At 36.0% G+C, this 13,537-nt stretch overlaps 1 protein-coding gene across 3 annotated transcripts in view; it reads right to left on the reverse strand.

Moving 5' to 3' along the window:
• Nucleotides 1–12,550: 12,550 nt before the first annotated feature.
• Nucleotides 12,551–13,537, reverse strand: part of LOC123826144 (desmocollin-2-like) — a 32,820-nt gene continuing 31,833 nt past the window's right edge. Inside the window, exon 17 of one of the 3 annotated variants that reach the window (XM_045850076.1) lies at nucleotides 12,551–13,497. In XM_045850076.1, the coding sequence (XP_045706032.1) occupies nucleotides 13,300–13,497 (198 nt within the window). In that variant the 3' untranslated portion in view covers nucleotides 12,551–13,299. The remainder of the gene's footprint in view (nucleotides 13,498–13,537) is intronic. The other 2 variants (XM_045850075.1, XM_045850077.1) reach the window with 2 other exon arrangements.

Genomic DNA, 13,537 nt, shown 5'->3' on the forward strand with positions numbered 1-13,537 from the left:
CCTGGGCATTAGTTCCTTATCGGCTTCAGGTAGGCGTGGCACTAACACCAAGCTAACCCAATTACCCTTGCCCTTACCTGGACTCACAACCCTAAACACTACACATCTTGACTTGGAGAAAGTTTATTTTACTAATACTGAACGACCATTTCACTGATATTTAATTAACATAGAATCATAAAAAAATTATAACAAAGGGACTATACATTTAATGTGGTCTAACTTCTCATTTCATTGAAGAAATTTATACCAAAGAAGGAATTAAAAATCTAAAATTTTAAATGCTTATTTTTTCTTTTAAAAAAATTACAGAGATAAATTAATCTATTAGCCAAACCAATAGTGTTTTTCTTTTCTCCTACTTAAATCTAAAATATATTGGAAGGGTTTAGATTATTATTATCACTGGAAGAAATAGTGCACCAAATTACAGTGATAGCAAACAAAACTGTATCTGCAAGTTAAATCCTACTCTAGTTTCTAGGAAATTACCCAAATCTTTTGTTGTCCAAGAACTTGTTTTCTGAAGGCTTGTGAAGAATCAGTGAACTATTTGGAGAGTTTTAGAAATACTTTTATTATATAGAGTTTTTTTTAAAATGACATGTATTCTCATAAGATTTCTATGTGTGTTATGCACAAAAGAGAAATTTAAATTAAGTAATGTTTCCACAAAAACTTTTTGTGAAATAAAGGAAACATCAAAATTAGAAAATGACTGCCATTTTTCATTAAAAATAAGAAAGCTCAGCCTCTAGAGCAGACCATAATGCCACAATGTTTAAAAACTAATGGAGACTTTTCATGGTGTTCACTGTACAAAGATTAACTTTGATCTTGTCTGTGACAGAAGTAGGGAGCAGCTTGTTTTGTTACAAAATAAATAATTCACTTGGTTCACACTTGCACACATGCAAATATTCCTTGAAATATTTCATCTGGCATTTCTAGTAAATTGATTATTTAAATTGCTTATTCAATATTTCATTGGACATTTCTTATAAATTGATTATTCTAGTAAATTGATTACAAATTTCACCGATGGCAAACCCTAAGTGTGTTAAGTAAAATTATAAGACCACAAGTATACAAGTGTACTCAGTTATAATATGAGATACAATATTATTACTCAGTTATAATATGAGATACAATATTTCTTGTTTTAGGTTTATATTTATATTTACTCTAAATACATTGTGTTCATTTTAGAGTTAACATAGTAAAGCTAAGATAAAAAGATTTTTCTTCAAAGGTCTTAAATCTTTAAAACACCTAAAGTCTATGAGATTTTTTATTCCACTCTTTATTTCATTATGTTAATTTCCTCCTGACTTTATAAATAATAAATGTTCATTGTAAAATGGAAACATATAATGAAAAAATATGTCCATCACCCAGAGATCACCGTTTAGTATTTCAGTATATTATATACAGTCCTACATTTATGTAAATTTGGGATTATACTATATTTTATGCTTTTTCTTATTCATCTTCAAAATAAAGTGATTAGATGATATTCCATTATCATTATCACAATAAAAAGAGCTACCGTTTATATAATGATGAGCCAACCATAAAGCTAAGATCTTTTATTCATCTCATTTATCCTAGTTTGTCCTCATTTTATATGTAAGAAGTCTGAGGCTTCTGTGACTTACCAAGCAAAGTCCTTTCGGTAATGAGAACAAAGTTGCAATTTGGATCTCTGTCTTTCTGGATGCCCATGATCACCACATCCATCACCCTCAGTTACGGTGCATTGGATCACAATAATGTATTATAAGCCATTTACTTTCCTATGATGGGACATTTAGTTTATTTCCCATTATCCACATATTTAATGTCCCCAAAATAAGCATTTTTGCATATGTGTGAAATATTTGCACCATTATTTTATTTCCTGAGGATAAATTCCTTTTACCTGATTGACTGATAATTTTGCCTCAAAGCTCTGTATTTTGATCTCTCCTCTCATTTCTGGCTTGCTGAAATTATTCTCTACAGCTTCCCCTCCTGTCCTGGGTTTTTAGAAACTGGCCAGTTTGTCATCTTTCACACGGGAATACACTTTACACTGAAAAGTCTTCACTGTGTCCCCACCCCATGCCACCCCGTCCCTTCCTTGTTTCATAGGCCCCTCTGAAGTCCTGGCCCCCATAATCCCACCCTGTCATTCTGCCTCACGGAGCTTCCACGCGGCAGCACAGTACTGCTGAGCGGCTGCCCCTCATGGACAGTCACCTGTTGCACCCCGTGTTGACCCTGCTAATCCCATCTCTCTCTGGAGCTTTGACAGTCTTGATTTATTTTTGGAATACATGCGACATAATCTGTATATGTCTTATTGTTTAGCTGCATTTATGTGGCAAAATTAGTTTATTCTTATTGAGTGTTGACTAAGTATGCTGGTCCCAAGGTCCCACCTTAATTAAGGCTATGTTTCCAATTCACCTCTGTGGTAGGAACCACGGAGTACAGAGTACGTTCTGAACTGGCTAATTTACTGAAACTGGAATTTTACTAATCCGTATTTTAATTCTTTGGCATATTTCTGTTATTTTGCTTAATGTATCTTATATGAAGAAGTAAACTTAAAAAATTTCAGTGTCATAAACTTCCAAACAATGACATAAACCCTGTTACAAACCCCAATCAATGGTTCTCAAATATTAGGGCAGGGATGTCCAGCCTTTCGGTGTCTGTGGGCCATGGTGGGAGAAGAGTTGTCTTAGCCTACACATTAAATGCATAAATACTAACAAAAACTGGTGAACAAAAAAAAGGTCCATGAATAATTTTCATGATATCCACAACTATAGATAAGCAAAAAAGTCCTCGTATAATAACTTTAATTACTCAGTGGCCCTTTCAATAATCTAAAATCATCAAGCAGGTCCCAAGTATGTGGTCACTAATATACAAAATGTGCATATCTAATACAATGTCATAGATTTTTTAAAAGTATTTTTATTATAAAAGTAAAAGAAAAGAGTGCAGTAAAACTAGTAGGATATTTGACATTGTATTTGAGAAACTAGTGTATCGATATCTGTTTTAATAGAAGTAGTTACAATTCTCAGTGAGTTCTCAAGGTGCTCGTTGGATATCTTGGTTCTAATTTTACTCATGTGTTTCATTCTTGAAAATAGTTGCTATCAAATGTGGGTGCTGCCAAATAGTGATGACATGAATAAGGCATGATTGTGAAGCAAGGGATATTTGTCTCTAGGAAGACAGGACCTATAAAAGTCCAGTGAAGACACACAATCACATTTTTCTTTAAGTTGAATGTCAGATTGCAGCTCTATGCATTCCATTTGAAAATTGACTGGCAAAATATTTATGTTGACTGAAAATGGAGTCTCAAATGTAGCAAAATATTGATTATTTTCCCAGAAATCTTGAAATATGTTTCCAAATTCTTGTATCAAATCAAAAAGCAAGGTTGCATGTTTTTCACTGTTCATAGGACTATGTTTAGCCAACATGTCGAAAAGCACAAAATTGTTTGCCTTAATTTGAGCTTGCCATAATTTCAGTTTCATTTGGAACACTGTTATGGTTTGAAACATGGTATTGATAAGATAGTTTTCACCTTGAAAACACATGTTAAACTCATTCAAATGGGCAGTTAAATCCACTAAAAATGCTAAATCTGTAAGCCAGTTTTCATCATCAAGTTCCAGCACAAATTTTTTCTTGACACCATAAATGACTTGATAACATGTCACGAATCATAAAATCTTTTCAACATTTGTCCTCGACTTAGTCATCTTACTTCCAAAGAGTAAATGATGTCACCACAGTCAGCATCAATACTTTTAAGGAATTCCTGGAACTGGGATGATTTAATCTCTTGGCTCTTATGAAATTCACAGTGTTGATGATGATGATTTGCATGACGTTACGCATTTTTAAAGCTTTTGTGCATAAATGTTCTTCATGCACAGGCAATGGTACTTCATCAAAGGTAAGTTTTGAGCAGCAATTGCATCATCTCCTATTACTTTACAAGTCCCTTCCCTTTACCTGCCATTGCTGGGGCACCATCAGTAACTCTACCTGATATGCTGACAATGCACAAAGAAAATCAATTTAACTTATTTTTACTGCTTTGTATAAATCTCTTGATTTACTTCTGTCTTTTAATAGCACTAAAGAAGCCATTTCTTCAGTGACATTATATTTGTCATCGATACCTCTAATAAAAATGGCAAGTTGAGCTGTATCCATAGCGTCAGTGCTATCATCTATAGCCAAAGCATGAAATTTAAAATTAGCAGCTTTAGCCCTGGCTGGTGTAGCTCAGTGGATTGAGCTCCGGCTGAGAACCAAAGGGTTGCAGGTTCGATTCTCAGTCAGGGCACATGCCTGGGTTGCGGACCAGGTCCCCAGTGGGGGCCATGTGAGAGGCAACAACACATTCATGTTTCTCTCTTTCTCCCTCTCTTTCCCTCTCTAAAAATAAATAAATAAATAAAATCTTAGAAATAAAATAAAATGAAATAAAATTAGCAGCTTTATTCTCTAAACTTCTTTTGACAGATTTTTCCCTCTTTTTTTTCAATTTGCCTGGCTATAGCCTAGTCATGACAAACTGATTTTAGAAATATCTCCCATTTTTAGGGTAAATTATATCTGCCACACTTTCTATACATTGCCTAATAAACTCATCATCAGTAAATGGTTTTAATTTTTTTGTTGTTAAATATGCTACCACATAACTAACTTTTATAATGGAATCCACCCAAGTTGTAACTTTCTGAAAAAATTTTTGTTGAGAAGAGAGACTTTTTTCAGTTCCACTATTTTGTCCTTACAACACAGTCCTTCAAACATACTGAATGTGGCAGCATGTTTTTTACATAAAATGCTTTTTCAAATCATACTCTTTGAAAACTTGCACAAGTTCTCCCAAAATTAAGTGGAGTGCCTCACTATTTGCCTTGACAAAAAAGTAGTCATCTGTCCATTTTTCATTAAACAATCTTACTTCATTCATAATTTTTCTTTTGGGGGAGTTCTTTTTTCTTTTGAGATGTTGTAGAAGCCATGTTGGGATTAAAAAATAATAATAGATGAGGGACTTTATTTACCATGAAAATTACTTGACAGAAAAATAGAAAGCAAGATTTGGGCCCTTCCATAGCCCCCTCAGCTGCCGATGCAGGGCTGGGCGGGGGGGCTGCTAATTGTAAAGTGTGGCAGGAGATGTGTGAGGCACCACCACAGTGTAGAAGTACATTTAACAATCCAATAAGAATGCTTACCTGACTTCTAATAACATTAAACATCTAACATTGCAATGTAGGTTGAAATATTATTGATAATTGCTGCCCACACGAGTACATGTAATGTCTGATGGGGTCAATCCTACTGTCTGTGTTTGGAGGATGACACACTGGAAGCCGCACATTACTGTAAAACTGAAGCCACACATGTGTACAAATAGTGAGAGAGTACAAACGTTTATTTTATGTGACACTGTGATGCAAAAAAGCCCATAATATTTTAAGTAAATTTATGATTTTGTGTTGGGCCACATTCATAGCCATCCTGGGCTGCATGCATCCTATGGGCCATGGGTTGGACCCCCCTCTTTTAGAGGATGTGAAAGTGACCTAGGAAACTTATGGAAAAGTTCAGACTTCCATAATTCCTCCCACCAGCCTGTGGTCCCTGTGACTTTGAGTAAAGAGGGGATCTTTATGCCACAGTGATTCTGCTGCAGATGATCTATGAACCATACTCTAAAAAATAGTGCAAGCAAATGTTCCAGGATGTTTACCCTACAATTTGACAACTATAAAAGAAACAATATTCTGCTTTGTCCTTATTCCTGCATCCTGACATAATAACAAAAAACAAATAGGCAACTAGCAAAAACTCCACAGTTCTAACCTCTTAGCTATGTGCAGATTTTCTGTAGGGGCAGGAAGGAACAGTTACAAAGAACTAAAAAATGGCCCCAAACAGACCTTGACTTTTCTCTTTACCAGCTCTCACTCCATACAGACCATCAGTGAGAGCATTCTCTTCCGCCTCTTATGGGTCTAGAATTTGAAATGTACCAAATAGGTTTGTAAGTAAAAAGAGTGCCCCAAAGCCATGGCACAGTAATATATTCCCCTCTTAAAAAGATGATTTTTAAAAATAAAATAAAATCAAAGTGCTCTGCTTATTCCAATAGCTTGCAACACCAGAGCACTAATTTACTTTTTATTTCCTGTTTCTTTTTTTAGCATTATTGTGTTTTACTTCAATGAAGACTCTATGTTGTTCATTCAATTTTACATATCTATATATATTTTTAATCCTCACCTGAGAGTATGTTTGTTAATTATTTTTTAGAGAGGAAGAGAGGGAGAAACATTGACATGAGAGAGAAACATCAATCGGTGTCTCACATTCACAACCCAGAAGGGCATCGAACCAGAAACCTAGGTATGTGCCCAGATTGAGAACTGAACCCACAACCTTATGGTGAACTGGATAATACTCAACCAACTGCGCCACTCGGCCAAAGCTGTTGCTTGTTTATTTTAAAATACAGCTGAGTGATGTATCTTGGTTTAATTTTTAAAAAATTTTTAAAACAATATCCATTGTTCCTTAGCTGGTAGAGTAAAAAACAGAGGGCAAAGTTGGGGAGAGAGAATTTTCCTGGCAAAGAAGATCAGAATTTCACTTTGTATTCCAACTGAGAACCCAGACCTGAGGGAGAGAAAAAAAAAGAACACATACAAACTATCCAAAAATAAACAAACACAACCCTTATAACTGTCTTGCTATTTACTAAGCCTTTCCTTTATTAGATGGATAGCTCTGTTCCTTACAGGTCTGGCAGAGAACTGCAGGAAATGGCTTCACACCTTACTGTGTTATCTTCCAGGCAAAAGGATCAGCTCACAGTACAAAACAGTCATGCTCCCCATGGTCACAGCTGCAGGTTTCCTTTCCTTTCTTCTGGTTTCCATCAAAAGGTTTCCTTCTCTTTTCATGCATGCGAGCACCGTGGTGTCAGGTTGCGGAATGTTCTCCCAGTGTAACTAGGAGGAAGCTTTTAGATCTGCATCACCTTCTTCTTGCCTTCTGATTTCTTAAGATACTTCTTGAGTCAAGACTTAACTTTCAACAGTTTATAATTAACATGGGTTTAAGCAAACCCTTAAGAATCATTTCTTGAATTCTTAAAACAATAAGTGACTCTTAGCTGCTTTACCTCAGGTAATTATTAGTAAGTGGCCCTTTAGCAAAAATGATTTTTACTACATTGTTGGGAATTGTTGACAATGACCAACTGTCACAAATATGATATTTGCATTGGTCAATCAGTTTCACATTGAGGAGTAACTGGCTCTTTAGGCAAAGCTACGGTCTAATTTTTTTTTTTAAGATTTTATTTATTTATTTTTAGGGAGGGAAGGAAGGGGGAGGGGGGGGCAGAGAGAGAGAAAGAGAAACATCAATGTGCAGTTGCTGGGGGTCAAGGCCTGCAACCCAGGAATGTACCCTGGCTGGGAATCGAACCTGGGACACTTTGGTTCCCAGCCCGTGCTCAATCGCTACGGTCTAATTTTGATCAGGTACTTAATAAGTATGTGAATTCATTCATCTATTCATGTAACAAACAAACTGAGTCTACTGTTCTGTGTGATGGGAACACAGTGGTGAAGAAGGTGGACCAAACCTTTGGGACTTACATTTCAGCACATTGGAGCTGGTTATAAAAAGGTCATGCTGTTATTTAAAGTAAGGGGTGAACCACAAGATCTGAACAGGATCTGCCATGCCCATCACCCTAAGGGAGAAGTTTCTGCTGGTTGCCTTTCTTTTAATGGTTGTGTTAAGATGCAGAAGAGAGGAATTTTGGGGATTACAAAACTTCACCACGTCACTTTCTTGCACTAAGTTGTGAATGCAAATATTTGATGTTCTATGCATTCAATGTCTCCGTTGAAAAAAAAAATTCAGTGCTGAATCTGATACACCTTGTGTCTATCTACAATGAAAATTTTATGTCAAGGGAAAGAAATGTAGTGTGCTAAGAATCAAATAACAATTTGTTATTTTTTCTTTTTCTTCTTTGCAACTTGGGCAATACAATGAGACTCATCAAAATACACAGAATTCCATTGACATGCAAATATGAACACCTTTCTTTGTCCTCAGTAAACTTCCCTTAGGAAAAGAAACACACACAAACATATACAAATGCGCCCATATACAGACACAAACACAAACATATATAAACCTATAAGCAAAAATCATATACCAATGTGCTCTAGACCAATGATTTTCAACCAGTGTGCCACAAGAATTTTTAAAACATGCAATTTAGTCAGGGACACTGACCTCTTTTCCTTTAGATTGTCAAATAAAAAAATGGTAACAGCCAATACAATAGCTATCAGGGGGGAGATTAATCAAAATTATACCTATTTTTTGTCAGATCAGCAAAAATATATATTCAGTGTGATGCAGAATTTTAATGTTTGTGTGCCAAGAAATTACATAAATGTCAGTGATTAGAGGAGATATTTGAGCTACATTTTCAAAATGTCATATTTTCAAAAAGGAAGAAGTGAGTTACAAGTAAGGACATTGCAAATGGAGGCCTCACCAGAGCAACACAGAATGTGTGTGCAAGGGTATAGGAAGATCAGTATTCGAATGTGATTTTGCCTTTCAAATGTATTCTGAAACCATGGAGGGCCCTTTAGGCAAGAAAATGCCATGACCGTATCTGTCGTTTGATGGCAGTTGGAAGGTAGGAAGACACTGGAGGCATCAACACTGTGGCAGTTGAGTGATGTTGGGGGTTTCAACTGGGATACTGGCTGGAGTAACTTATGAAGAGAGGGGTGGAGGACAGTTGAAGTTGGGCACTCCTCATGGTCATGAACACTTGGCTTTGGAGTAGCAGAAACACAACCTCACTCACTAGAATTTTCCAGTTCTTTTGCATTATCTGGAATTCTTTTATGAGCACTTACCATGTGCCAGGTATCACCTGCCAGGTATCGTGTGATATGTTTTGCAAGTGTTGGCCTATTGCATATATATCCACTCAAAGCCACACTGTGTCTTGTCCTACACTAGGGTGTGTGGGTGGATGAGTAGCTGATTCATCTTGAACCCTTCTCATACCAGCCTTACACAGCTATACTGGGGATGCATTAAATAAATGGCTTTATACAAAAAAATAATGAAATGAAATTGTATTTAAAACTCTCCAAAAGTTGGGTGACTTGGAGCAACAAATAGAATGTACTATGCAAAAAGAGAAAAGAACTGAGAATTCTGCTTCAAGCCTATGTTATTAGGAGACTATTTATATAGAAAACAAAAGAGAACCTGATCTGCTGTGGTAACATGTTTGTGTTTTTGCATAACAAGTTCAAAGTACTAGGAGAATAATGGATCTCACAGAACTGAGTAGAAGCTGTAGATCTACATAGGTATTGTGTAACCTCCAGGAACTTCATTTATTCAAGGAGGTTGAAAATATGATGGCTCTAGGCACATACAAGGAAAAGGATTCTGCTCTCAGGATGTTGCTACTTAAGGGGCTGACTCAGGGAATTAAAAAAAAAACAGAAGCAGAAAATGATTACAGGGAGATCCCAAACACTGGTTGCACTGAACTAACAGCAGATCCCTGTTGCTCTCCTTCTGTTGAAACAGCACCGCCCATTTCTTAGGGAGAGTCTAAGAGTTTGATTCCTGTTTGCCTCCCGAGGCAATATATGTGGCTGATTAAGAATTTTCCCAGCTGCTCCTTTAACTCTCCAGGTTTATCATAGTGATCTGTGGGCTATGAATAAGATGTAGCTTCCTGAACGCCAGGAATGAAAAACCTGAAAGCTATTATAAGCCATGAAGTTCCCAAAGGCCATCCTGGTAAAATACTGGTCAAGCTTTTGGGAAAGATGAATGCAATGTCATGGCACAACATCAGCTGTAAAGCAAAGTGGAGACTAGACCTGTGATTATTCCCAACTACAGTGTCCTCTTCTCATACAATAGTAGCAGCTAACTTACATACAAGGAGGGACTCAAAAAACAAAACAAAACTGGAATTATCTTCCAGAGGTCAGGCCCTTTGTAGTACAGGCTTCCCCTGCTAGGTGAGTGTTCTAGGAACCTATCTGTACAGTGTACCAGCTGGCATCGTTGTGAAAGTCTACTTTGGTTTCAGTGAATTTTTTGAAGACCCTTTCAGTGCATTTGCCCATTTCATATTGGGTAATTTACGAGCGCACCAACCCACCCACGCTGAGTGTTCACTGGTTTTTGGCCAAAGATGGCATGACCCCCTGCTACACCCTCCCTATTCATCCTCTCTATCCCCTCGATCTCAGCCTGAGTGACACTCTTTTGTTTCCCTGGATGAAAAAGTCCTCAAAGGGAAACATTCTGTCCACATGGAAGCCTTAAAACAAAAACCAGTAGAAGCATTAAAAGGCATCGAAATCGATGAGTTCAAAAACTGTTTTGAGCAATGGAAAAAAGTCTCAATAAGTGTACTATATTATCAAATGAAGAGTACTTTGAAGGTGACTAAAATTTAAACATGTAAGAATACACAATTTTTTATCAATAAATTTCTGCTGTTTTTGGTCCTCCTTGTATATTGAGTGCTAACTCTGTGCCAGCTTCTTTCATGAATGAACTCTGAACGCTGACAACAAATCTATGAAGTAAACTCCTCCAAATCCCTCAAGCAGATCATACAAGTAAAGGCACTAGACTCAAAATGTAAGTGACTTCTGAAATCCTGCAGCTAGTATGGGCGCAGTGGGGAGTTAGCATCAAGGTACTCTCTCCAGAGTCTGCACTTAGTGTTTCAATGGTGACTTCCAAAGAGACTTCAACTCCCAGGCAAGTAATTGCTTGCCTCTGAGCAATTTCCCAACAGGACGGCTGGGACAACAGCTCAGAAAGAGCTTGACAGAAGGGATCTTATATATGTACATTTTTATAGGGCTTTAGAATTAGTGCCCATTTTAAGAAGTGGAGATGCTTCTATCCAATTAGTTTCACAGTATTTCAAACTAGGCAATCCTTTGCGGAAGCTTCAGCAACCTTTGTAATATATGTTCTGAACCATCAAGTATATGATACCCAGCCAAGTGAACGTTATGATGAGATACATACTCAACTGACTAATATCCTAAAATCAAAAAAACCCCTTCCTATTATCTTATTTTCTTAATATGAAGCAGGTTGTACATGTGACTTATTTAAAATCATTTAGTATTATTAGGAGTGTCTTTTAGGTGGATCACTCTGACTCTCATGCTTAAAACCCATTTTTATTCAAATGTCTTACAGGCATCCTAGGAAAGGAGTTCTATTATTATTCCCCATTTTATGATAAAAAAAAACCAGACACAACAGAAATTATGCAACTTAACCAATATCCCATAGATCACAGTCTTTAGAACAGAAAAATGATAACAATGGATCAAATCAAACTTTAAGATTCTAAAAAATATATAACAGTATTCCAAATAGACTCATTTCTCTAAGTAAGAAAATAAAATCTCATAACCTCATATCACACCCATGATTAACAATCTCAAACTAATTTTTAAAAACTACTTGATTTGCTTTTTCATAACTAGTAATATACAAGAAGTCTGTACATAATTTATTAAAATAACTGAGAAATAGCATATTTGAGCAGTAATGAAACTATTGAAAATATAAATTGATTATTGAATAATTACCCAATGTTAATCCTTAAAAGTAATTGTTATAAGTCAACCTTGCAATTAGGCATATTATTAATAATCATAGATATTAGAAATATATTTTAAATGTCCATATAGTTAGCATATATAGAAAATTCATTAACTGAAATCAGCCATGAAAACTGGCCTGGATTTTGGTTGACTATTAAGTTGAATTTTGTTTTATTGTCTCAAAATTTAAATAGTTTGCTCTACATTGTTAAAAACTGTAATCTTAAAATATTAAAAAATAACTTTACAAACACAAAGGTATGACCAGCCATGTCACCTAAAAAAGTTACAAAACAGCTGTTTGGGAGAGCTTTCACAATCCCTGTATTTCAAAGCTTATCTTAAAAACCATCACTATGTTACATTTATAAACTATGTCTTTGCATTAAAGATATGAACTATAAATATTCTATTATATACAAAATAGCCACATCCCAATTTTAATTATACTGCTCCTTCTGTTAACATAGAATGCTGCATCTAATTAAAAAATCACACATTTCTCCAATTTCAAAGGCAATACTAAAGGTTCTTTTTTGAATAGACAATGAAGCAAACACCAAGATAGTTGATACAATAAAATCAACATTACATTGATTTTTAAGAGAAACCAAGAGTACATGCCCTCACATAAAACAGAAACAGAATAACTCACTTTTTAAGAGAAAAAAAAGAGATGGTTTTTAAAAATATTTCGATTTTCCAACTGAAGTAAGAATTTTAAAAAACAAAAAGGAGAGAAAAGTGTGGGGAGAAAAATGAAAAGGAGAGGGGGAAAGGGAGAGAAAGAAAGGGAGGAGGAGGCAGGGAGGAGGAGGGGGGAGGAGGGAGGGAGTGGATAAAGGGGGGAGGGGGGAGAGAGAGAGACGGAAACTTTGCAGTATTAAAAATAGACTATTAAACCATTTTTTGAACTTAAATTTTGCTGACAAGGTGAGTAACAGAAGAAATGTAGATTCAGTGCAAGGTTTTATAGAAAACACAACATAGAAGCTCAGCTTCACCAAAATGGAATTGTTCCAACAGCCAACGCCTGGTTGGGAAGCTCCCTTTGCATCATGAAGAAAGGTCTTGTTATAAGAACAAAACAGTATCAACAATGCTTAGAGAACAGCAGTCTTCAAGCACCTCACAAACAATTCAATAAGTAGGTAGTTGGAGATCACGTTAAAGCAAAACGTCTATAATTTTCTATTAGGTTATACTTTAAGTAGTCTGTGATATAGACTTAAATTAATTGTATTTGATTGTGCTATAGACTGGTTATTGTCATCAAACCCAAATGTAAACAATAATGCAGAATTCCTTAATATTTCTATTTCTGTAGGTCTCCTTGGGTGGAAGACAAGTAATTGAAAACTACATTAAGAATTGGCAATATGTGCACTTATTTACAGTATTTCTCAGTAAATGTGCATTTCTCTAAAGATATGCCACCAAAACAAGGGGGTAGTCCCAAGCATAGTGTCTTCTATTTTTTAGTGACTTTTAGTTAAAAAAAAGGAATGGTGATAAAGTCACTGGCTTTTGTAGACTTATTAGGGTGCACTCATCTCTTTATGCACGTTTCTGCTAGCGTCCTAAATTTGGGTTCCAAATGATCCAAAAAGTCAAGCCCATCGTCTTCTTGCCGTTCGCTGCAGCAGCCTAAAGAACTGGCCACGGATCCTTTGCCTTCGTAGTTGTACGTACGGACGTAGTCTTGGGCGTGTTTGTGATTGTCACTCTGATTACACAACTGCACCTTCTGCCACGGAGGAGGAAAACACAACATATTTTATTACTGA

The sequence above is a fragment of the Phyllostomus hastatus genome, unplaced genomic scaffold (assembly GCF_019186645.2).
Source record: "Phyllostomus hastatus isolate PE091 unplaced genomic scaffold, TTU_PhHast_1.1 phas_contig_80, whole genome shotgun sequence".
Classification (NCBI taxonomy): domain Eukaryota; kingdom Metazoa; phylum Chordata; class Mammalia; order Chiroptera; family Phyllostomidae; genus Phyllostomus; species Phyllostomus hastatus.